This window comes from Polypterus senegalus, chromosome 3 (assembly GCF_016835505.1).
Source record: "Polypterus senegalus isolate Bchr_013 chromosome 3, ASM1683550v1, whole genome shotgun sequence".
Lineage (NCBI taxonomy): Eukaryota > Metazoa > Chordata > Cladistia > Polypteriformes > Polypteridae > Polypterus > Polypterus senegalus.
The window spans coordinates 222660522-222684832 of record NC_053156.1 but is presented as its reverse complement, the minus strand read 5'-3'; the positions used below and the strand labels follow the sequence as shown (position 1 = coordinate 222684832).

Genomic DNA, 24311 nt, shown 5'->3' with positions numbered 1-24311 from the left:
AATGATAACAAACACCAACAGAATGAGGGAAAAAACATGATCTCATTAATTTTAACATGGCATGCTTGTTAGTGGCAGACAGGCTGGTTTGAATATTTCTTTAACTACTGATCTCCTGGGATTTTCATGGACAACGGCCTATAAAGTTTACAAAGAGTGGTGCAAAAAACAAAAACATCCAGTGAGCGGCAGTTATGTGGAGGGAAATACTTTGTTGATGAGAGAGGTCAGACTGGTTCAAGCTAACAGAAAGGTCACATTAACTTGGATAACCACTCTGTACAACTGTGATGAGCAAAAAAGCATCTTAAAAGGTGCAGTACCTTGAATCCTGAGGCAGGTTGGCTACAACAACAGAACACCTTGTTGGGTTTTACTCCTGTCAGCCAAGAACAGAAATCTGAGGCAGATGGCAGGGTCAGAATTTGGAACCAAAAGACAGAATCTATGCATTCAGACTGTCTTGTGTTAACAGTCCACGCTAGTGATGGGGTTGTAATGGCATGAGGATTGTTTTGTTGGCACTTTTTGGCCAATTAATACCGGTCAATCACCTCTTGAATGCCATGGCCTATTTGAGTACTGTTGCTGACCGTGTGCATCCTTTAATGGCCACAATTTACCCATCTTCTAATGGCTACTTCCAGCATGATAATGCATATTGTCACAAAGAAAGAGTAATCTTAGACTGGTTTCATGATCATAACAATGAGTTCAGTGTCCTTTAGTGGCTTTCCTAACCACCAAAACTGAATCCAGATGCTTTTGGGGTGTGGTAGAATGGGAGATTTGTAGCATGAATGTGCAGCTGACAAATTTGCAAAAATTGCATGATGCAACCAAGTGAACATGGACCAGAATCTCAAAGGAATGTTTCCAACATCTTGTAGAATCCACACCACAAAGAATTCAGCATGTTTTGAAAGCAAAATGAGGCCATTCCTCAGTATTAGTATAGTGTTCCTAATAATTTGCCCGGTGAGTGTATATGGAGAAGGCCAAAACAGAAAATGGATGAATGTTTATGTTAGACTTAAAGGTATGCAATACACTACCCAAAATGGTCTTTCTGTATTTGTGTGGGTATTTAAAAAAATTGGTCAGAACAAATAGTCTAAAAATTCCAGGTAAAAAAAAAAAATCATAAAATGCCCATATCTGTAAAGAAAGACCCAGCTACCAGAATGTCTGACAGACAGACAGGTATATTAATACTATTGCTAGATGGGCAGTAGATGACTGAAAGTGGACATGTTAAATTCAATTGATACACTTTTCACTTTCTAAACATTTTTTTCTACATTCTGTATTTTTCAGCACTTACAGTATAACTAACAATAAAGAGGAGCATGATATTTCACCACAGTAAACTAGAATATCTGTGCTTAGGGAATTCTTCACAAAAGTGTAATTCTGCACTTGTGTTGGGACCATCATGAGCCATATACTAGTAAGACAACACAACATACACCAGAGACAGGGTTGCAAGGAAACTAGAAGCTATCCTAGCAAGCAAGTCAGGAACAATTTCAGGCCAGAAAACGCACCTATGTGCAAACATAAACACATAACATTCTCAGAAATGCTTAATCTAATTCACAGTTGTAGGGACTGGGACCTTCAGATATCGAGTGGATATTATTTCAGACAATGTAAATTAACAGGAATTGCCAATTTATATAATATGAATGTTGTTGGAGAAAAAGCTACATAGACAGACAGTCAAAGACCTCATACACAATTTGAGCCCATGACCTTAGATGCTTAAGGCAACAGTGCTAACCATCGTGTCAGCACGTCATCCACTTTAAGACAATACAATATTATTTAAATTTTAGAACAGCAGGTAGGGTTTAAAATATTTGACATCAGTCAATTCTAAAATCGACCACTGGGATACATTTAAAAACTTTGGAAGCTAACCATTCTTAGTAGGAACTCAAACCAGCAAACGTGCAAAGGAGCCTCGGGTCTAGGAAAACATTGTGTTGCCAGCAGAGCTATCCCACTAATGAAGTTTTTTGTTTTTTTTTTTAATTATTACTATTGTGCTGAAGGGCACAGGAGATGCATTTTTCAGAAACAGTGCAGTCTGAGCATGTAAACTATAGCGAACAGGGTAAAGGCATAATAAGATAAAAGATTATTGCCCACAGTCCTAATAATCTTTATTCATCACCTTTCAAACCTCTCAAGGCAGAACTAGCACAGTATATGAAATAATAATTTTTTTTTGGTAAAATTTTGGTCCCATTGAGATATGAACAGAAAAATATTTAAGATATTAATCCATCTTACTTGAGTCCTAAGACCAGTGCTATACTCTGGTGAGCTGCAAGTCTTGCTTAGGTATGAACAAGCTGTGCTGGGTTTAACACTTACGGTTCATTTAGAATGACTTGAATAGAATTACAATTATCAAAAAAAATAAAATTAACCCCATATTAACGAAATTGTTTTGAAGTACTTAAAGTACCATAAGGCAGTTTGTAGTACAGTCCTGCTGCCTCATAAATCAAGAATTTGGAATTTGAATCCCATTCTCAGTTTGCAGGTTCTCCCTGAGTTTGTGTGTGTTTATGTGTTCCCAAGCAGTCTGTTTTTGTTTTTCTTCCACATTGCAAAGACACATTAGGTTAATGGAGTGTGGTTGTGTGCATGACTAGGCCTTGTGATGGACTAGCACTGCACAGGTGCAGCTTCAACATCAGTGATCCTACAGTAAATTGAATTATGTAAGCTTCAGAACATTAATAAAATGCAAAGAACAACATATGAGGACTTGTGCAACATATCTTTTTAAAAATCAGCATCATATTTTGTTTGCAATGTTAGGACAGCATTTCATTTCTAACATGATTTGAGCTTCCAATGGAAAACGGTAATGTAAAACAGAAAACAATTCAATTGAACGAAAGCACTTGAACAGTTTGCTTATACAGGAAAAATGCCACTTCATGGATACCCACCTTGGCAAATCATGTCAACCAATGTCATTATTGCATTATCATAAAATTATCTTCCAGCTAAAATACCAAGCAGTCTAGAATCACTAAGACAAACATACTTCCACATGTGGGAGTTGATGTGGGGCTCCATCATTGCACAAAGTGCTGAGCGGACACGGTCGAGACGTCGATCAAAAACAAAGCAGCCTCTGCCGAGGGCACGGCTGCCAAATGTGCACATCTGAAAAAAAGAAATGACAGGGAACATGCTTAAAAGCCTTAAACATACAGTCATGCACTCAGACTTGCACAGTTTTCCAATGTAGAAAAAAAATGGAAAAAGCTCAGACAAAGCATTAAGAAATGTTAAAGACTTCACATCCTGGTCTTCTTTAAAGAAATGTTTGTTACTTGGACACACTGCAGGTCAACCAATTAAGAAAATGTATGTAACCTGCCTCTACTCCACCCCCACTTTAGGAGAACCACCTAGGGAAAGGACAGAACACATTAATAGTCAGTTGAGTCACTGCAGTCCTCTGTTACAGGCAAGGCACCCAACAGACTTCAGGAAGAGAACCACTGAGGCATTACAAGTAGTGAAGATTAATTAATAAATATGCCAGTCATCACCATTCAGAGAGGCATGCTGGCACATCTGTCAAAAGCTGCTAAACAGAGCAGTAAGCAAGATAGGCACAGTTGGTTTCAAATACAAAAATACAGAGATAGAAAAAGGGGCACATGTACCGCCTGTGGTGTAGGGTGCCGTGAAGAGTAATGCCAGTCAGGCTTGTCCATTTCTTCCTCTTGTCCATCACTTTCCTCACTTGACAGACGGCTGTTAACACATGGCATGAGGAAGGGGTATACTGGTCGGGCATTGGAATCTTCACCTCTTTGCTCTTGGTCACTTTCAGAAGATGCCCTAGATCTGGAAACAAACAACATCCTTGTAATGTGCACATAAACAGCATACAAATGCCACATGGACCGTGGCTAGGCCCCAGATCTAACTTGGGTCTCTAAAATTACGAGGCAGCAATGCTAATCACTTAGACACCACTACTTGTAATGAAACTAAACTAACATCTAAACTAAAATCAGGGCTCAGTTCAGGAATACACTCAGTTGAAGGACACACCTGAGCTTAAACACAAATAACTAGATTCATTTGTTTTGCTATAGCTAAATAAATAAACAAATAAATAAGCAAGTTGCTATGAGACACTGTTACATCTTGATTTATACCAAGTGGCTAGGACAACACACTCACAGCCATATTTTAAGCTTGATAACCAGCTAGTGGTTTTTGTAAAAGCTCAATCACCAGTTTTGTCAAATTCTTGGAAATGAAGGTAAGAGGCAAGCAAACGTTAAAAATGGGCTAAAAATTGGAGAGTCAACAAGCTATAACGGGCACAGATACTGCACAAGAAAGATGGAGATAAAACTGTGCAACTTATATGCTCCCTTGTGAAAAATGCCAAGAAAAGGTCAGAAAGAGAAAACAGATCCAACAGAGACATTTACTGGCCTTGGCTTTGTCCTAAAAATTCTGTCTTATTTAGTGTCATTTACTGTATGCCCTACTGATTGTTGGGTTCGGTGGGACTTGTTGCTAATACCACTTTGACTAATAATGATCCACAATGACCAATTAAATTGAAAAAAATACTCAGCACTCTCTTAATAATACTCCCATTACACTGATCTATTACTTATAATCACAGTAGTTGGACCATACCTGGAGTTACATCTTTAATGTTTGACCTGTACAAAAGTCTTCAGCAACCATAACAAATACACAATGTACACTGTGATCAGTAAGAATATGTCTAGCCCTTTTCTGAATACGTTTTAATCAGCTGAGTGCACATCACATATTTTCTACCATGCATCATTCACTCTCAAATATTGTCAGAAACGGTTCAAGGCATTGATATTTCACAGATGATGAAATTTTAACTTTAAAATAGTTTAAAACAGTGGTTTTTATGTACTGTCCCGCAATGGTTGCAGGATTTTACCCCAACCAATTTTACAATCAGTACATCACTTTTACTTTTGGTTGATCTAATTGTTTAATTATCTGGACTGCATATATTTCAAATAAATGTATAACAATTTGTATTATTTGTCACAGTTTAAATTCGTATTTGTCATATGCCAGTTTCATTCATAGATAGCTAGATAGATAGATTAAATAGTCTTATGTAGGTTATCACACAACCAGCATGTCAGTAAGCAGATCATGATGTACAGCACTTTTGTCACTTTGAAAAAATCAGAAATCAAATTAATGACATTTAAATCCCCTTTGTGACTAGAATTACTAATTGCCCCACTATTAACAACTGAAAATAATGCTAATAGATTTTTAATTTAGCATAAATTAAAGGGGCAGCATAGTGGCTAGCACAGTTGTCTCACAGATTATGTATCCTGGGGGTCAAATGTCACAGGTGACTGTTGTCCATGACTAGTTTGTACATTATCCACATGTCTTTTTGTGGACTCAGGTTAATTGGTAATTAAAAACTGGCCGGAGTACGCATGTGGGCAATAGAGTGGAGTCGTGTCTTGTATTGCTAGAAAAGGCTCCAACCCCAGTTGATTCCAAAATGGATTAAGTGGGCTTGACAAAGTATGTATAACTGAAAAATGTCCACGTAGATGATGATTTTTAGATTTTGAGCAAGATTTAGATTTTTGGAAGGAGATATTTTTTAGTTCTGACAATGACAACAACAGCAGCAAACAGTCATGTGCATCTTTGATGGCTTTGTTAAATATGATGCCTCATAAATTGACATGGGCACCTTGTCATGCAATCAGTGTATATACGTGTGTTGCCAATTGGTATGAAACTGGGAAAATTAAAATCCATACTGCTGATCAAAATGTTGAAAAGGGGAGATTTTTGGTGCCACTTTTTTTCAGGCATTAACTTTATGCTAATTTACTCTGTTCATTTCACTATTAAAATAATTTGACCAGGTGAAAATGAAGTAATGTAAAATCTTAAGGTTTCTTACAATTCCTATATTTTTGCATGCAGTATAGAAACAATAATTTTGGTCCAAGTACCTCAGGGCCATGCAGTTGGTCAGCCTTCGTCTACAGTGTGGAGTCTTTATAGGAGCAACTGGTGTCTCTGGACTACCATCTCGACTGGGTGCACGGTTTACACATCCATCTCTGGACATCTGGTTGCTCTTGTCTTTTGTTGTTGAAGTTTCTCTCGCCTTAGCACCTGCCTTCAACTCAGCCACTAGCTGGTCAAAATCTTTTGTTCGGCCTGCAACCTCTCGTCGCTGATGTATTGAGTGAATCTGGTGGGAGAAAAGGGAGAAATGATTTTCACTCCCTCTTAAAAGGGCATGTACTACAAACAAAATAATTTACAATAACTAAGTGATTCTTGCAGAACTTGCACAAGTTAAAAAACATGCGTCTTTATTTTTCCAGGTAACATGAAATGTTCATTTTTTTTATTATTAATACATCACACTCCGAATAAGTCCTACATTTTTTTCATCCGAGAAGCAAACTTCATTATTTCAGTATATTTCAATATTGGGTCCAGTAAGTACTTTTACATCCTCCTATAGGTTTTGTGTTAAATACACAAATAGCACAAGTGTTCTGTGTGTGACAGATCAAATCAAGAGACATACAATATGGTTTTTGTTTCTTCCATTTTAATTGTTATCTTATATTATATTGGTGGGGCATAATCTAACCTGGTCATTACAGAGTAAATTCTTTCTAAACTGATGAAGCAACACCACATATAATAAATTGATTTCATGTGCTAATGTCATTATGCAGGTACAATTATATTGTCTTTCTAAAAAGATGATTGAGTCTGAGACTATGGTGAGATTTTTTTCCTTTATAGTTTTGTTTTTCATAAGTATTTTATAATAATAATATTTTTTTAATAAAGAAATAAATAAAACTAACATTCTACATATGTTTTCATCTGAAATGTATAAAAGGGGTTACTTTCATGTGAAAGTATAAACAATGCTCTAACATAAATTTGTATCTACTTTTATTTGTTAAGATTTCTTGTTTCAGCACTTCTAAAAATGAAAATAGTCCAAGTCATGGAGAGATATCTGGGGTATTTTATAATTCTTAAAAATCTATTTCATTCCTAAAAATATTATCTTAATTCAAAATTGCTAATATATACACTTTAGAAAAAAACAGAGAGAGAGACTGACCTGTGCAGAGTATCAACTACTATTATTTGTTCCAGCATTGCTTTCATTTTAACTTGGACATCTTGCTATTATTTTACCCCAAATTACATTTTAAAAAGTACTTATGTCCCATTTATTATCTCTTGAATGACATTATTGAAATTACAAAGAAAACAAAATGTATGTTCAAAACAGTACCAAATTTTAACATAGAACATTCTATAATTCTTCCAAAAATTCATCAAAATAGTATGGTACAAATTATGCACACTGATGGTGTGATCACACCCCCAATAAAAATGTCTTTATTCTTTAAAGTACTGCATCTTGTGTTGTAGTAATAATCATTCCTTTATCTTACTGAAGACACATGGCCCACAGTCAAAACTGCTTGCAGTTGTCTGGTGTTAATTGTTTTCTTGCGGTTTTTGCTAACAACTGACTGATTCTGAACATTAGCTTATACAGTACTTGCAGTTTGAAATAAGAATGATACTCTCAAAAATGTGCAATTTTTGATTAATTTACATAATGTCCTGTATCTTATACAGACAACCTGACCCTGAATCTATTCTGGCAGAAGCAGGAGCCAACCCTGGATGCGATGCCACACAAATGTAGAACACATGCACTCTCATGCTCACAAAGGGCAAACTCAGCAGAATAAAAACACTACAGCTGGGATTCAAAATAGGGATTAAGTTAAAATGTTAAATTATAGTATATATTAATAAGTCTGTGGGTGTATATAGTCAAAGACACAAGCAAAGAGCTCATTTTACGGATTTCTGCCATGCTATTGTGGGGAAGGATTTGAGTGTGACGCTAGTAAATTTTGTCACATTTTTTTCTCCATAGAATAGAGGAAGAAAAAACACTGGACTACCGCTAAAGGTCCCTTCCAAGAATGACAAAAGTCCACCTCCTACAGTTCCATCAGTATTTAACCAAATAGCCATCAGAAATCAGTGTACATTGCTAAACCGTCTTTAAAATGACACAGAGCACCGTGTTTCAATCACTTTTCTTTACAGTTTTTCAAAGCATCGTCAAGATGGACTCACTAATTTAAACATGTAGTCTTACTGGACCCCAACCCTGCTCACATTATCCTTTGTTTGCTTCTATTTATATCTTTATAAAAGTTATGGTCTACTGAAAACCTGAAGCTTTAAGGGCTGCTTAGGGTTAGGAGTGAGGTGATACCCATTGTAAGGGAGCCAGAAGAAGATCTAGCCCAGTGTTTCCCAAACTCGGTCCTGGGGACCCCCTGTGGTGGACAGGTTTTTGTTCTAACCAGCTTTTGTTTTTAATTGAACTCCTGCGCTAATTAAGTGAACTGATATTTCCCCAAGTTCTGTGTTTAGGGAATAATATACAAATTAGAAAACTAAGTTTGCTAAAAAAATATATATATTAAAATGTACCAAGCAATTATATAGGAATAATGTATTTTTTTTCTTTTTAACAGTATTTTCATCTTGATTTTCATTCTGCTTTTCAAGGTGTTCTAATTGTTTAATGAATCCATTATTTACTAATTAGTGGGTCTGACAATAAAGTAGTTGCAGCCTTTGATTATTTAGTGTTGTTTGCCTGGGTGTCTGATCTGCTTGATTTAAAATTGTCATTATTAAGATACAACTAAGGGGGAAAAACTGCACAGAGAAAGGGCAAAGTATAATGAAATCAACAAAAGAGAGTTAAGCATTTAAATCTATAGTAAAAGCAGACATATTTATAAATGTCTTATAAATGTAAAAATCATGCTGCTGTGCTTTTCTGACCATAGAATAAAAGAAAAATAATACCAGCTAATTAAATGTGATCAGTGTTATCAGGTGTTGTCACTGATTAGGAATCTGGTTGGAAAACCCAGGGCCGAGTTTGTGAAACACTGATCTAGCCTATGGCCCAAATATGAACACATATACATACTGTAGATAGGTTTTCAAGGTCTGTGTGTGTAGGCCCAAGGTTTATTCACTGTCATTTTAATACTTTGTGTTCTCTCTTATGTCCTTTATATTATTTTAAAATAATTTAAACAGTTTTTATACTTTTGGTAACCTCATTATCATTCCATTGTTGAAAGATACAACAAGGGACACTTTTTCTGACATAATACATATTTTATGTTAACTGATATAATATGTATCTGTCCATTTTGAATATGTTTCATTTTTTTACATTATAGATCAAAAGGCAGACCAGTCAAATACATGAAAAAAATCATATGCTGGGCACCAATCCATTGCTGAGTGTGCACACACACACTCAGACTCATTCATAACCAGCCAATTTTGAGTCATTGTTTGATCAGTTAAAACTCACCAGAGCAACTTCACACAGACAGTGAATAGACCAGTAACTCAACCCAGGTCACCGCAGCTATGAGTTACCAGCTCGGATTAATGCAGGAGTTAGGCTGATGTCTAGCTGTTGCTGTCCACAAGCAGCCATCTCAATTTTAAACACTTTAATGTCAATAATTAAGTGTATAAGAGTAGCATGCTCAAATGGAGATTCAGCAGTCGGCTATGAACTTTCAGCGTTTTATTTTTCAAAAAACCCCAAAAAATATATTTTTGTAAAATAACAGTTGGGTTGGAGCTTTTGCTTTCATGCATTCTAATCTTTAACATAACATCATTATTACATCTGGGCACTGTGCCAGCAGCAGCTTTTTACACAGCCAAATTTTCCCCCAGGGAAAAATAAAGTTCTACCTATTTACAATATGTATTTTTATAAATAACTAATTTCTATGGTGTAATGGAGTGACAACAAGTCAACTTATTGTAAGGAGTATTAAAAGAAAATACATACACATTTTGGAAATCAACAATTTAAATTCTTAACAATTTATCCATACATCCATTATCCAACCTGCTATATCCTAACTATAGGGTCATGGGGGTCTGCTGGAGCCAAACCGAATCAACACAGGGCGCAAGGCAGGAAACAAACCCTGGGCAGGGCGCCAGCCCACCACAGGGCACACACACACACACACACACACCCACACACACCAAGCACACACTAGGGACAATTTAGGATCACCAATCCACCTAACCTGCAGGTCTTATATTTCTGTAATTACTTGCCATAGTGTAAATGTTGTTGCTGATGTGGCCACAGTCTGTGTGGAGTTTGTACACTGTGCCCCAATTGAGAAGGATTTGCATAAAATTGCATTCATTTTTGCATCGGTTTCTAGCTGTTCAAGATTATCTCTTCAACATATTTATTTAAACAAGATTTAAAAGTTCAAGAACCTTAAAGCTATCACAGTGTGTTACATGCAAGTTTCAATTTCTTTCACTCTACAACTATTAGTGAGTGATAATCTGATATTAAGCAAATTAAAGAATCTAGCGGGACTTGTATAGCAGGCACAGAACTCAATGCCCATTGTAATGTACATTCTACATAAACACATGACTATTTGAAAGGTATAAATATGACAAATTAAAAGGAAATATAATGCTAGAATAGAAGAAATGCAAAAGTGTCAGGAAAAAAACACTCAAAATGCAGCTGACAAAAGTCCTTATTTTCTTTAAAAGACAATGAAATAGACAACTATTTTCGTTTACATTTTTAATTTGTAGCAACTTTGAGTGCAGTTTTTCCACATACTGTAGATGGTAGCAGTCACAGTTTACTATGAGTTAGATGGCAGAAGCCTGAAAGCAAAGATTTTTAAGCAAGCATATAAAATGCACTCATAGGGTGCCACCCAATGGACAAAGATTACCTTGCAAGTCAGCAGTCTGGTACAAACTTTCTTCTTCTCTGGGTCCATGACTCCACAGTGTTTATCCAAGTCACACTCTTTCTCTGCCAAGAGAAAATAAAATAAGCAAAAATACAAGCAGATTCTTATATACAGCTTTTCAGTGTAAGGCAGACTGGGAGAAAGACAAGTGTTCAATTCAAGCATATCTGCTGGTGGAAACTCAGGTAAAACAGCAAATAGCAAATGATCTAAGACAGACCAAGCAGCTTAATGCACAGATTTTCATCCTGTAACCAGCCATGTGTCAGTACTTCCTGGTTTGTAAATGCCTTATTTTGTTATCGTTTTCAGATAAATTTAACTTTACTTTCCAACATTAGAAATAAAACAAACAGCAATCTCTTGAAATAATTTTTCTTGTTTCCACAAATTCCTTTCCCCCTCTTTTGTTTCACTTACTGGAGATTTTTTTATACGTTCGGTGTCCACTGTGAGATTCAGGTGTTTTTGCTGTAACCATATCTCCTTTCCTGCTCTGAGGTTTCTCTGAGTGATAGGCGTCAGTGCACCCTTTCCCTACATGTCCCTTGGGTGGGGTAGACCCATGTGGTCTACTGGCTCCAGAGGTCGGACTGTCTCGAAAGGCAGGAGAGTGGGAATCTGTTGTCAGAGACGCGGCGTTAGCCTGAGTCCCCATCTTAACACCTGTACTTTCCGGTTGGGTGATAGGTGGCATCTTTTCCAAATTGACAACCGGAACAAACAGACTAGAAGGGTGTAAAGAAATAATATTTAATGCACATTGAACATTCAGTAATGAGTTTCTTAATGTTATGAACAATATTTAAAAGAAAGGAATAATGAACCCAATATGCTAGTTTATAATACTAAAATTTACAAAAAGTTGCATTTTAAGAAACATTTACACAGAAGGTGAAATGTGAATACACTATACCCATGCAAAATGTATATCTTCTCAGCATGCAAGACTCCAAAAGTAGTCTCAATACATTTCTCTGCTAACTCTTGAAAACAAACAAAGAATGAGGTGGGAGGGACTAATTTCTTTACTGTACCTTTTAATATCAGCTGAGAAAAAAGGCCCTCTTTCCTCACTATGTTCTAGAATGGCTTATTTTTCATAATGTGTCAGACAAGTTAAGACATCTTTTAAGGCTGAAGTTTATGTTGGAATGAAATGCTGTATTTACTTAAGGATATACCTGTACATGCTGTAAGAGGGCTGATTTCATCACTGTATCTACAATAGATTTTTGTAATAGACTGGGGTGTGTTTTACAACAGAGGATCTAATTATGATACATACACACATCCACAGTACAGTATGTCTGATGGCTTATTGTTATGTAAAGTCATGCTCTACACATGTACATGAAATAAAATGGTTTTGTTTTTACTCTGTATATTTTCCCAAGGTTTGTTTCATTCAAGTGACAAGGGATGGGGTCTCATCATCTCTCCAATTTTTTAAATTCATTAACATGGCGTTAGTGGATTGGGCCTCATTATAGGATTGCAAATCCAATATCCTGATTTTAAATTTTATCTAACACAGCTCGCTTTCCTGTGGATGAGTTTCACATTAAGGTGTTAGTGTATTAGTTACTCTCACTGTCCATTTCTCCTTGAATAACAGATCTCACCTTACTGCACCACTGATTATTAAATATATATTTTATATGGGTCTCGTTTCCATACAATACCACTGGTAGCATACCACTGGGTGGAGGGTGTAAGGGTGTTTTTCCAACACCAATTCTACTGCTTGGTTTCCACATTTGGTTGGGTATGATTTCTTCATATTTTGCAATATGGCAACGTTTAATGTATTAATGCTGTAGTGGAGTCTCACATTTTTGTCCATGCATTTCCCAAGAGAAATTCTAGTTTCACCCAATAGGATAGGAACATTATTATTATTTTATTTTTTTAAAATTTTATTAATTTTATTACAATCATTCCATACAAATCAATCAATTTTTACAAAAAAATAAAATTAAAAACAAGTTGACCCCCACCCCTGAGGGAGAGAACAAGGCAAATGATGTAAAATTTAAGTCTTGTAGACATCGGAACATTATATTTTTGTTCCATGTCTCCTATCGCTTTATCTCACGTGGGGGTAAAGTTAATCTATAGAGCTTAATAATCATATTCTACCTTTTTTCTTCATTTTATCATCTAATGCTTTTTCAAAGAAAGGTTAAGGAGTCTATCTAATTCACTACTCCCTAAGAACTCCTTTATGTCTTATTTTCAAAAAGGGAGAAAACACAGAGATTTTCACTTTGCGGTTATATTTTTCATATATTTTTGTAATAAAATACTAATGTAGTAAGATGAAGACACTCGGATCATTTTTAGTATTACGCAAGTCTCATTTTTATATATAGGTGTAGAATATGTTCTTCTTACCTCACCGTATCCCTAATGGGTTGTTTTCATATGGGTGAGACAAGAAAGGGATCTTGTTATGAGGTCTAACTTCTTAAACATATGCTACTGATGCAAGGGATATGCTTTTACAGCAGCTCATTTTGCACACCGAGTTCAGAAACACTACCAAGAAGAACTTTATTTCAATCATTCATGTATGCCCTGCTATTGAAACTCAACAGCAAAAGAACAAAATCCACTCACCACAGGCTGTCTTTTTGTCCTTTGGTGGACTTCTGTTGCGACTGGGCTTGCTGTCTCTCCCGGGATGCTTTAGAAGCCGTGCATGTAGACTGAGAATTCCCTGATCGGCTTTTCTGTAAAGGTGTAGGTGGGGATGAACCAGCTGCGGGGTGCAGACGGGCATACAGCTTACTTAGAGGGCCATGTCTCCGCTCTGGCAACAGGAAGGAGAGAAAATAGTAAAAAATTAATAAACCCAAAATGCCCCTGAATTCCTTTATTATAAGTACCTAAATCACCTTGTGAAAACTGAATGATTTTCACCTTAGTAAATAAAAGTTTTGTTTTCTTCAAAATGAAGGGACACTCGAGTTCAAGATATGTCTGTACTGGTATCAAAACATTTTCTGTCCTCATAACTAAATTATTAATATGACTGTATTTAACTGAACACAGCAGGCTTATGCTTTTGCAGTAGTCCAGCCTGCATGAGTTTAACTAATAAAGTCAGGGTTATTTTCAGAATTTCATATCCAGGATTATCTATTAAAAAAAAGTCTAAGTACTTCTGGTTCACTTTAAACAAGTCAGTTTACACTTCAGAATATAAAGTGCCCTATGTGGAGTTAGTATTATACATAACAATTACAATAATTTGTATTCTTTAAATAGTCATTCACAATAAAACTATCACAAAGCATTTATGGAGCAGTACTGAGATACACATGATGGACAGCACAGCTTCCTCATAGATCCAGACTCCTGTTCTTGATTCCTGGCACAGGAACTGTCTTGGTTTAGTCTGCACAACCTACCCAGGTCTACATGGATTTTCTTATGGGTACCCTTGGTCATATCTCACATCCCAAAGACATGTGCGAGATTGCATAATTGTCCTTGTACGATGGTGAGTAACATGTGATTTGTGATGGAATGGTCCCTGGTAAAGGGTGAATTCTTGACTTGCTCCCTACTATAGGCTCAGCATGTACCAACTCTGACCATGAATAGATAATAAAGATACGTTATCATTCACATCATTTTCACTTAGACAGATTTTCATGTACCGTAGAATCATCACGATGCATTCTCAATAACTGTGAAAAAGGAATTTTAAATATTATAAGATGTGTTTCTGTCCTGACGTGCTGACAAAGAAAGCGCTCGCAGTTACTGTTTAGCTTGTGTCATCACACACAAATCCTTTTGTAAATGCATACATCCTTGTTGTCTGAATTTCACATTCTGCACTTTTTTGTGAAAGGAGGCTTACTTTCAGGTCAAAGTACTGATGAAATTGGCTCCAGCTCCCCATGAAAATAGAAAAAACATACAAAATAGATGGAGACAGATGTTTTTGAGAATTGTAAGAAAACAGAAAGGTGTATGTTTAATTCATTTTTAATTAGAAACCATGTCACTTAATGGTTGTCTTTGAATCCTTCATGTTCCATAATACTGGTACTACGTGTGTTTTCCAAAGGAAAAAAGGCACCCACAATACTTTAAGTGTATTTTGACATTTTCATTTATATTCTTTTGTGCTTTGTAAAAATATAAAATAAAATTAAAATAAATGCTGTGCTTATTTACTTTCATAAACTTTTAATTTAATCACTTTATTGCCTGTTCTATTTTTGAAATGTTTATAAAACCACTCAGTTCAATTTTAGTGTTGTAAAGAGCCAGAACCTATCCCATCAGGGTCCACCACAAGATACACTCACTTACAGCGTTAATTTAAAGTTGTCAGTCACTAATCTGCACATTTTATGTTTGTGGGAGAAAAACACAAGAGACAGGGAAAAACATGCAAAGTCTTCAGAGTTGATGACCAGCCATGATCTGAAACTACCCTTGAGCAAGGACCTTAACCTGCAATTGCTCCAGGGGCGCTGTACAATGGTTGACCCTGCACTTTGACCCCAAGGGGTATGCGAAAAGTAACAAATTCCTAATATAAGAAATTGTATAATGCGAAATAAAGAACAAAAAAATTATATATCTCACTTTTACATCATTAAGGCTAATATTCCAAGCTAACCAACTGTCTTCTTAAAGACCAACACTGTAAAATCCTATTAAATTTATTCAGTTGTTTATGGAATTAATTAAAACATTACTGAGACATTCTTAACATGCAGCAGTGGTGAATCTAATGCATGGTTTCTGCAAAGGTCTTCACATGCAAACCTAAATATTTGCATACCTGATCAAGTTGATGTCTAACTAGAACACAGTTTCCTGAGAGTGACTTTTTTGTTACAAAATCTATAAAATATCCTTCATATTGGGCACCATCAAACATTGCCTATAAATAAAATTATAATTAACATTGAAAGTCAGAACTATCATAGGTTACTATAATGTTTTTGGTATATACATTCATGTATCGATAAACCTTAATAAGGACATTTTACAAAGGTTTTCATTTTACAAACTCCTTTATTGTAATAGAGGGTGGCAGAGAGAAAGAATTTTCAACCAGAACAAAACCCACCTTTCAAAGTAGAGGAGACACAAATCACAAATTAAGAAATTTCAGAAATGATAAATGTGGACAACCAGGTTTGAACTTTAACAGTAACTATTAGGCCTCCTTCAAAGCAAGACAGATAAAATTGTTGGAAGCTAGTAAAAAACTCTAAAGTATCATACAAAATATTTTTGGTACCTGTATCTTTTGAGCTACTCACCACAATGCTTCTCGAAGGCCTGCGGTTTTACCACTTGACTGCAGTGGTTACACACAACCAGGAAAAAATCATCATGTGCAGGGCAGTGTCCGAAGATGGCCATGTCTGAAAGGGGAGGGGGAGAAACACAAAACATTAAATATTCAGAGCCTATCAGAAGAAAAAAAAAAAAAGTGTGATAGAGAGAGAGCATGAGAGACAGACTGACTAGCTTGCTTCCGTGCTGTAATACAGTGGAAGTTTTGGCAATATAGATTATTTACTAATGTCTCAAGAAATCTGTTCCCTCATCACCTGGCAAAGGAGCACAAAATCAGCGGCCGAAAGCAAACATCTTGAGGTTTACCTCTCATGTATGTAGACGGTGTCATGGTTAAAGTTGTGACAGTCACACATCTGCTGAAAACATCTCAGCATGGTGCCAAAAACCCTGAACAACACACCAGCACGCACTCCCCCAGTGTAGCGAGTCAATTTTCCAGCCATTTGAGTTTGAAAAGAGGGCTGCAAGAGTTTGTTGAGTTGTGGGGTTTATGCCCCGCCTCCCAACCATGGCGACTCAAGCCAAGAGGTGGGGGGTGTAACACAGATTTTCAGTGGCATATTCTAGAAAGAAAGGGCTGGGGAGGCTAGACTGGCCTTAAAAATATAATAACAAAAAAATATTAACATATATAGTGAAATACTCCCAGGAGATGCATTTTGAAGTCCATAAGAAGTAGAAATTTCCCAACCTGCAACCGTTAGGGGAAAAATCATAGAAAATACTTTCAAAACAAAGCCCCAGGGTATTCCCCTGGCATTAGCGTGTCACTCCCTGGCAGCTGCAGCCTGGGGCCGCACAGCGGGTGTCACTTTCACACCTGCCAGTTCTGCTGAAACCTACCCCGAAAAGCTCGTCTTTTGGTGCACTGCATTGGGTTTGTCTGTGGCGCCTGTTGTCATTTTCCTTTACTGGTTTGTTTTGTCAATGGATTACACTTTGAATTTCTTTGTTGGGATCAAATTCATTACTGTTTACCACTTTCAAGCAAGAAATAAGAATTTGCATGGACTGAAAATCTACAGCCATTCTGAAACTCCAGGAACAGAGATTGATTTAGAAGGTGAAATATTGATAGCAGACCTAACTACATAGGGCACAGTTTTAACTGAACACTTGTGCCAGAGAAGATAAATGTAGAAAATATGCCTCTTCTGATATGGGAAAAGAGTTGGCTCCAGAGGTGGCCACCCTGGAGTTAAAGCTAAGGTCAAAGGGCAGTATATTGTGAGGTCTACACATGGCAGTGACAGCAATGGTGCTCACCCTGGCATTAATACTCTCTTTGTCACACTTTCTCGGTCAGTTTTCCATAAGATTGATCACTTAATATAAATTGTGTTGTTTACTAGTTAAGAAAATGGTAATTTTTTATTTTGTCTTTACTTAAAGATGCACTTTGTAACAACCTGTTGCCTCAAGTTTTGAGCATAATTGCCAATCTGTAATTTAATAACAACATCTGACCAGTGTAACCTGTTGTATCAGGTTATTGCTCTCTGAATGTAGGTTGTAAACATATTGGCTTGCAACTCAATGATGTTAACTTTGGAACTGTTTACAGAATATAGTTCATAAGCCTGTTATTCTAAGGATAACAAAGTTGGTATTGAGACTGGCCTGATAATGTCCAGATTTCTGAGTATCATTACTTGTTTTATAATTGTTTTCCCTAGTTATGATACCATGGGCAAGACCAAAGAGCTGTCAAACAATGTCAGGGACAAGATTGTAGACCTGCACAAGGCTGGAATGGGCTACAAGACCATCAGTAAGAAGCTTGGTGAGAAGGTGACAAGTGTTGGTGTGATTATTAGGAAATGGAAGAAATATAAAATGACCAATCTCCATCGGTCTGGAACTCCATGCAAGATCTTGCCTCATGGGGTGAGGATGATCATGAAAAAGGTGAGGGACCAGCCCAAAACTACACATAAGGAGGTTGTTAATGATTGAAGGCAGTTGGGAACACAGTCACCAAGAACACCACGGATAACACATTATGCCGTAATGAATTGAAATCTTGCAGCACCCACAACTTCCCCCGCTCAAGAAGGCACAAGTAAAGGCTCAGATGTTCACTGGCAAACTTAAGACAGGCCTGTACACGTGCCTTCTTGAGCAGGGGACCTTGCGGGCGCTGGCAATTGATGGTCATTTTATATTTCTGGCAATTGATGGTCATTTTATATTTCTTCTATTTCCAAATAATCGCACCAACAGTTGTCACCTTCTTACCAAGCTTCTTGCTGATGGTCATGTAATGCAACTTTAATGTAACGTGTTTGTTTTGGATTTTTGGTTGATATTCTGTCTCTCTCCATTAAAATAAAACTTCCATAAAAATTTGAGACTGTTAATTTCTTTGTAAGTGAGCAAACTTTCAAATTCAGCAGGGGATCAAATACTTATTTCCTTCACTGTATTATTATTAGATGTTTACAATTTTCAGTTGCTTTTTCATTAATTATATGTTGAAACTTTTTTTTGTTCTTGCTTTTTACAATGCACTTTAACGTTTTACATATCACTAATGGGTCACACTCAAGCTGCCTATGAAATTAAGTTTTTACTTTTAGGGTTCTTTTCTCTAGTACCTGAAGTGGAAGAAAAAATAACTGCCATTACTATGGTTTGGAAGTTTCTTGAAATGATCAGGGGGTCTTCTTTTAAAGTCCACAGGTACTAAAGTATATTTTCACATCTGGATTTCTGAGTTGCGGAAACAAAACAGCCAAGAGAGAACTGGGCAAAGAGACTTTTATTGTGGCACTTAGAATAATGCTACAATAGTTTTTTTTTTTGTTTTTTTTAAAAACACACAGAAAACTTGACAGCGTCTTAGATCTTTTGCTCTTTCAACAGTTCATTCAGATTGAAGGAACTCGAAGGCATCTTCTTTGAAAATGTCAAGTTGAAGGAGGACAAGAGTGGAGATGCAGGTAGTTTGCACAGAACAGAGGACAAAATACTGGGCGAGTGAGATGGCTTTAAAGCCATATATGACTTGTACGCTATTGAGTGCAGCTGATCCTAATATGGGTAAACGTTTAAGCTGTTTGAAAGTGGGTGAGAATGAAACAGTAGTGTCATTGGTCAAAGTATGTTAAAATTGTGGAAAGTGGTGAAGAGTGGGGCAGCCCTGTTCAAAGTAAGCAAACTTGCATGTAAATGTAAAAAAAAATTCATAGGGTTTGATAGTCTACAGATGCAAATGTATGTTACTATAGAGTAGCTCATGGTGGACCTGTTAAGTTTAAACTTTCACTTTCTGATAACCTGGGCTTGGACCTGAAGAAATTATTCTGTCTTCTAATGAAGCAACACCAACACTCACTGCCACAGTGCTAGGTGCACTCCCAGGTGCTTTACAGTGTATTTGCGAACTACTGAGCTTCACTGTATTTTCTCTTTCCATTTCATACCTGACTGTAGACACCAAACATGATTATGTCTGTTTTTTCCTGCCCAAGACACCACCTCTTCTTCAGTCTTCTGTCCACCCTATTGGTTAGTGCTGCTGTCAATCACTTCTGTTGTGTCTTTCTTTGCATAAAGCCCCCTGTCAGCACAGTGCATGTACAATATATAAGAATTCATTTAATAAATGGCAAAAGAAAATTTAGCTGAAGTGTCAGATAATTTTCTTGTTTCTAAAACATCACCAAATTTCAATCAAATCCGTCAAGGTATGTGCATTTTTGTTTCTCTTAATATGAATGAAATGTCCTTTCTTAGCAGATACCTACTAACCTAGATGTGCAATCCTGAAAAATTTCAGCTTTCACTAAATGACAAATATTGCTTTTGTTGTTGGATGAGTAAGTGTGTTAGTTAATCAGTTAGTCAACTTTATACATTTAGGTTACTGAATATCTTTCCAGCAGTCTGTTTCTTGTGTCATTTTCATCCATTACAAGATCATACAATAGCAGAGTCTTGGCAGCAGCAAAAGAAAAGCTGGAACCTTAAACAAAATCATGGCAGCCTACTGTTGGGTTCATTCTCAAACACAAACTTACTCCATCCATTTAGCTATTTATTTACTTAAATGTTGTATTACAATACAGGGACACAGTTATTATACTTATATACTTATAGTTATATATTTATGCCAGTTGTACAGGACCCAAGCTGGGAATCTATCCTGGATGGAGCAAGGTCATGAACACAGGCACATTCATAATCATACAACCACCAAATAATTTAAAATTCAAGTGTTTCCAATGTGAGAGGAGCCTGCAGTCCACAAAGAAAACCCATGAAGAAAACATATATAACCCACATAGACAGGTTAGGAGCACACACTGATACAGTGCATTGCCGCACCCACCACAAACCAACTCAGGATCCAGATTAGAACCCGAGTGCAGCCATGCAATGGGTCATACCTCAGCACCAGTTCAAATGGAGTGGAACAGGGTGAGGTTTGTTATGGTGACTGGAGTGCCAATTCTGCCACCAACCCCCAAGTTTTTCCCTGTAGGTTGGAAGGCCTGCCAGTGCAAATCCCTAACCTCAGAGCCACCACTCCGCCCATAGACAGTGGAGATTTTAATCCAAGTCTTGGAAGCTTTGCTACAGCAATGCAGCATTGTACCTTATAATCACTGAAATAATTATGGATAAAAAGTACTAAAGACATCATCATGACTGATTATTAGCCCTTTTGAAGTGTTTACCCAGGTTATCCAATTACCCCACAAATCGTTATCCTCCTCTTTCCACAGTGTTAGGCATACTCCAGGTTAGACCTGTTCTTCTCATGTCACGAGACACTATCTACTAGCAATGTCTTCTTTGCCCTCACCTCCACTCACCAAGTCATCCTCTGATTTCTGCTTCACATGCCTAAAACATTTTAGCCTGTTTCTCCTAAGCATAACACATCATTACTGGTCATCCACTAATTCTCCACATGTCAAACTTTCTTTCCACATTTGCTTTTATTCAACGTTCATTGGCCATATCTCACGCTCATAGTACAGAGTTCTTCTCTCACACACATTTCATTAACTATTCCCTTCAATGACAGACACACACAGCTCCCGAGTTTTTTTTTTTTATTTCCAAGCACCTCATCCTCACTATCGCTGCTGTGCCTACAACTTCCATCTGCATTCAATGTGTCATGTAAGTAGCAGAAATTCCTTACTCCATCGCTAACATCTAACATTACACCTATAGCATTGTGCATTCCTCTCATGCTCTTCAACAATCAAAGGTCACATAGACCTTAGGTAAAATTGTATCTAATCAATCGAACAGAGCCCAACAATGTCCAATCACAGTTTTTCCAATTTGTCAAATTCACCTGGAAGAAGAATTCACTTGCACAATGAAAAAATGCTTGACAAAGCAGAAGATGTCACATTACAGGACTTTACCAGTGATTTTCAGCTGTAGCCTTCATTTTACATAAAGCTACCATGTCAGAAGCAGTTGGTGACCTGCTCACAGGAAGCTGGCTGACTAATAGCAGCAACTCACACCAACTAGTCTGAGACTCGCATCAATAAAATTAAAACAGGTTTGATTTTGTCTTTAGTTGTAAGGGCAGGCTCTGTGTGGAAGAGAGCCGACAACCAATCAATGTTCTTCTGGAAGTACAATGCATTTAATGTAGTGATGAGGAATATGGAACACAGTACTCTGGATATCCCATACAGAAGAGAAGTCCACCTGTCTGGTTGTCTTGTGTTTTACCAAGACTGCAGCTGGACTTATTGTAGCCGTTAACCCTTCATACAGTGCTGGCTCCATCAAACAACAAGCAATAAAAGCCATCAGAAAAAGGGGTGAAGAAGAATGTGCTAGAAGGCTGTCATTCAGACAATAAATGTGATATTGGCAGTGATTCTTAATTATTTAAAATGACATGGTCTGGCAACAAGATCAGCAGCTGCGGTCAGCAAATCAATCATACCCCCCAACTAGAAGTTGTGTAATGCAACATTGGCTTAAAAGAACTCCAAGTTAATAGTTACTGAAAAATACTGATGGGGTGACAGCAGCCTATGATATAATTTCAGAACAGTCATAACCTGAAATAAATGCTGAAAGAAGCCAAATTGATAACTGTTTTTAGTTTTTAACTACTTTTTAAAGATTTCAATCATTTACACGGCAAAAGTGCACACAGAGAATGTTTTGTAGATTGCTGAAAAAAATATTACGTTAACAGGTTCTGGGTTGTATTGTATAGGCAATGGAATATACGTGTTTGATACTGTAAAATCTAGAATAATGCTTGCTAAGTTGACACTAGTGAAGCCTCTAAATGATTAGGCAGTAACACATTTTACCTCTCACTCAGTCTGTTTCATCATTTTGCACCTCACACTGTATCTTTCTATCTTCCATCTTTCTTTTTTGCCTTGTTTGTAATATTTTGACATAGTTTTGTATTTTACCAGAACTGTTTTTTAAATCTGCTCTAAAAGCAAAATAATATAATGACATGTAGGAGGGCATAAAGATACTGCCGACACTGCCCTGGGTTTGTGCCAAATTGGCCAGACGCTGATTTTTTTTGGTAGGTGGGGGTTGGGGTAGGCAGAATTTGACTGTGGCTAGGTTGCAGTTAGCAAGTGAAGTTGGCAAGGTGCCTGTAAAAAATTGGTATAAGAGCCAGAGATCTGCAGGGGGGGAAACTGCCGCCAGACAGGGGCAAAAAAAAAAAAAAAAAGACACTTATTTTTCTGTGCCAACAGATGGTACGTAAGAAATAGAAACCGAACAAGGTCCTACCATTTACATGCACACACTCCAGGACCCATCAGCCACTTCAACTCTCACTGTAACAGGGAAAACACAAATAAATTATCTACTGTGATTTTCTCATGGTGCCCACTATACTACGCTACAGCATTCTATGTGGTGCAACACAAAATTCTATTGGTAGTGTTTAATGAAAATGTTCATTGTAAATATTTTCTATAAATCAGTGCTTCTCAATTATTTTCTGTCATGCCCCCCCTAGGAAGAAGAAAACATCCCGTGCCGCCCCCCCCGCACGACTATAAATAGTATCATTTGTCTATAAAATTGTTATAATTACACCTCTGCATAACACTGTATCCTTATTAACGTATAAGAGAATAAAAAAGAAAGAAATATGGACCAATTTACAACAAAGAATAGCTTTATTAAATGTAACAGAAAAGATTTAAAGTGCATTCTAAATTCAAAAAAAATTTAAAAGAAAAATAAAAAAGCATGTTCCCCGAGGTCAAATGCGCCCCCCTTGACAGAGGCGCTCTATTTGAGAAACACTGCTATAAATGATCGAGTGTGTATTACTGTGTGGTAATGGTGCTCACTACAAAAGAAAATAAATTAAAACTTAACAATGGACAACTCTTTTTAGTAGTTTTCAATACGAGATGCACTATATAAGTATTAAGTGAATTTCCTTTGTAATATGGGCTGAAAGGCACCATACAAAATATTCTTCCATTAAAATTTCTTTGAGATGATTGTTAGTCTAAACCAGGATACACAAGACTGCCTAAGGACTGGAAGGAGATAGTTTTAGATTAATAGATTAATGGACTAACTAATGGACTTAACTAATTAAAGAACTAATGACAGTGTAGCCCATTCAAACAGGAGCTATATAAAACAAAACACAAACTGCTGATAAAAATAATCCTGCTATAGTGATAAACTGCCAACCTGTGTGGTAAACAAATGAGGATAAGAAGACAGGCCAGCATGTATCATATTGTATGGATTTTCTGCTGCCTGCGGTGGCAGGCAGAGGAGATGTCTGCCACTGCAGGTCTCGGGTCTCCCAGGAGCTGGTATGACAGCCACTAGGGAGGTTGAGAGAACACGCAGGCCTTGCAAAAGCTCTGCTTCACTCGACTGCCGGTACGTTAATGACTGCTAACAGAGCAACCTGCCAGGGGTTTCAGACTAGCCTTTGCAAAAACAAGGGAAAGTCAAGTGGTCAGTCAGTGAGTGGGTGGTTGTTTTGTGATTATTTGAAGAGCAAACCTGCTCACTTTCAATCAAAAATCATTC

The 24311-nt window shown here is 37.0% G+C and overlaps 1 protein-coding gene across 1 annotated transcript in view; it reads right to left on the bottom strand.

The window, feature by feature from the left end:
- atxn7l2b (ataxin 7-like 2b) overlaps positions 1 to 24311 on the bottom strand; it is a 48974-nt gene that overhangs the window by 11741 nt on the left and 12922 nt on the right. The window contains exons 3-9 of the mRNA XM_039748563.1: positions 16241 to 16345; positions 13566 to 13758; positions 11364 to 11671; positions 10923 to 11005; positions 6039 to 6283; positions 3699 to 3882; positions 3068 to 3189 (exon numbers count right to left, since the gene is read on the bottom strand). Coding sequence (XP_039604497.1) covers positions 3068 to 3189; positions 3699 to 3882; positions 6039 to 6283; positions 10923 to 11005; positions 11364 to 11671; positions 13566 to 13758; positions 16241 to 16345 — 1240 coding nt within the window. The remainder of the gene's footprint in view (positions 1 to 3067; positions 3190 to 3698; positions 3883 to 6038; positions 6284 to 10922; positions 11006 to 11363; positions 11672 to 13565; positions 13759 to 16240; positions 16346 to 24311) is intronic.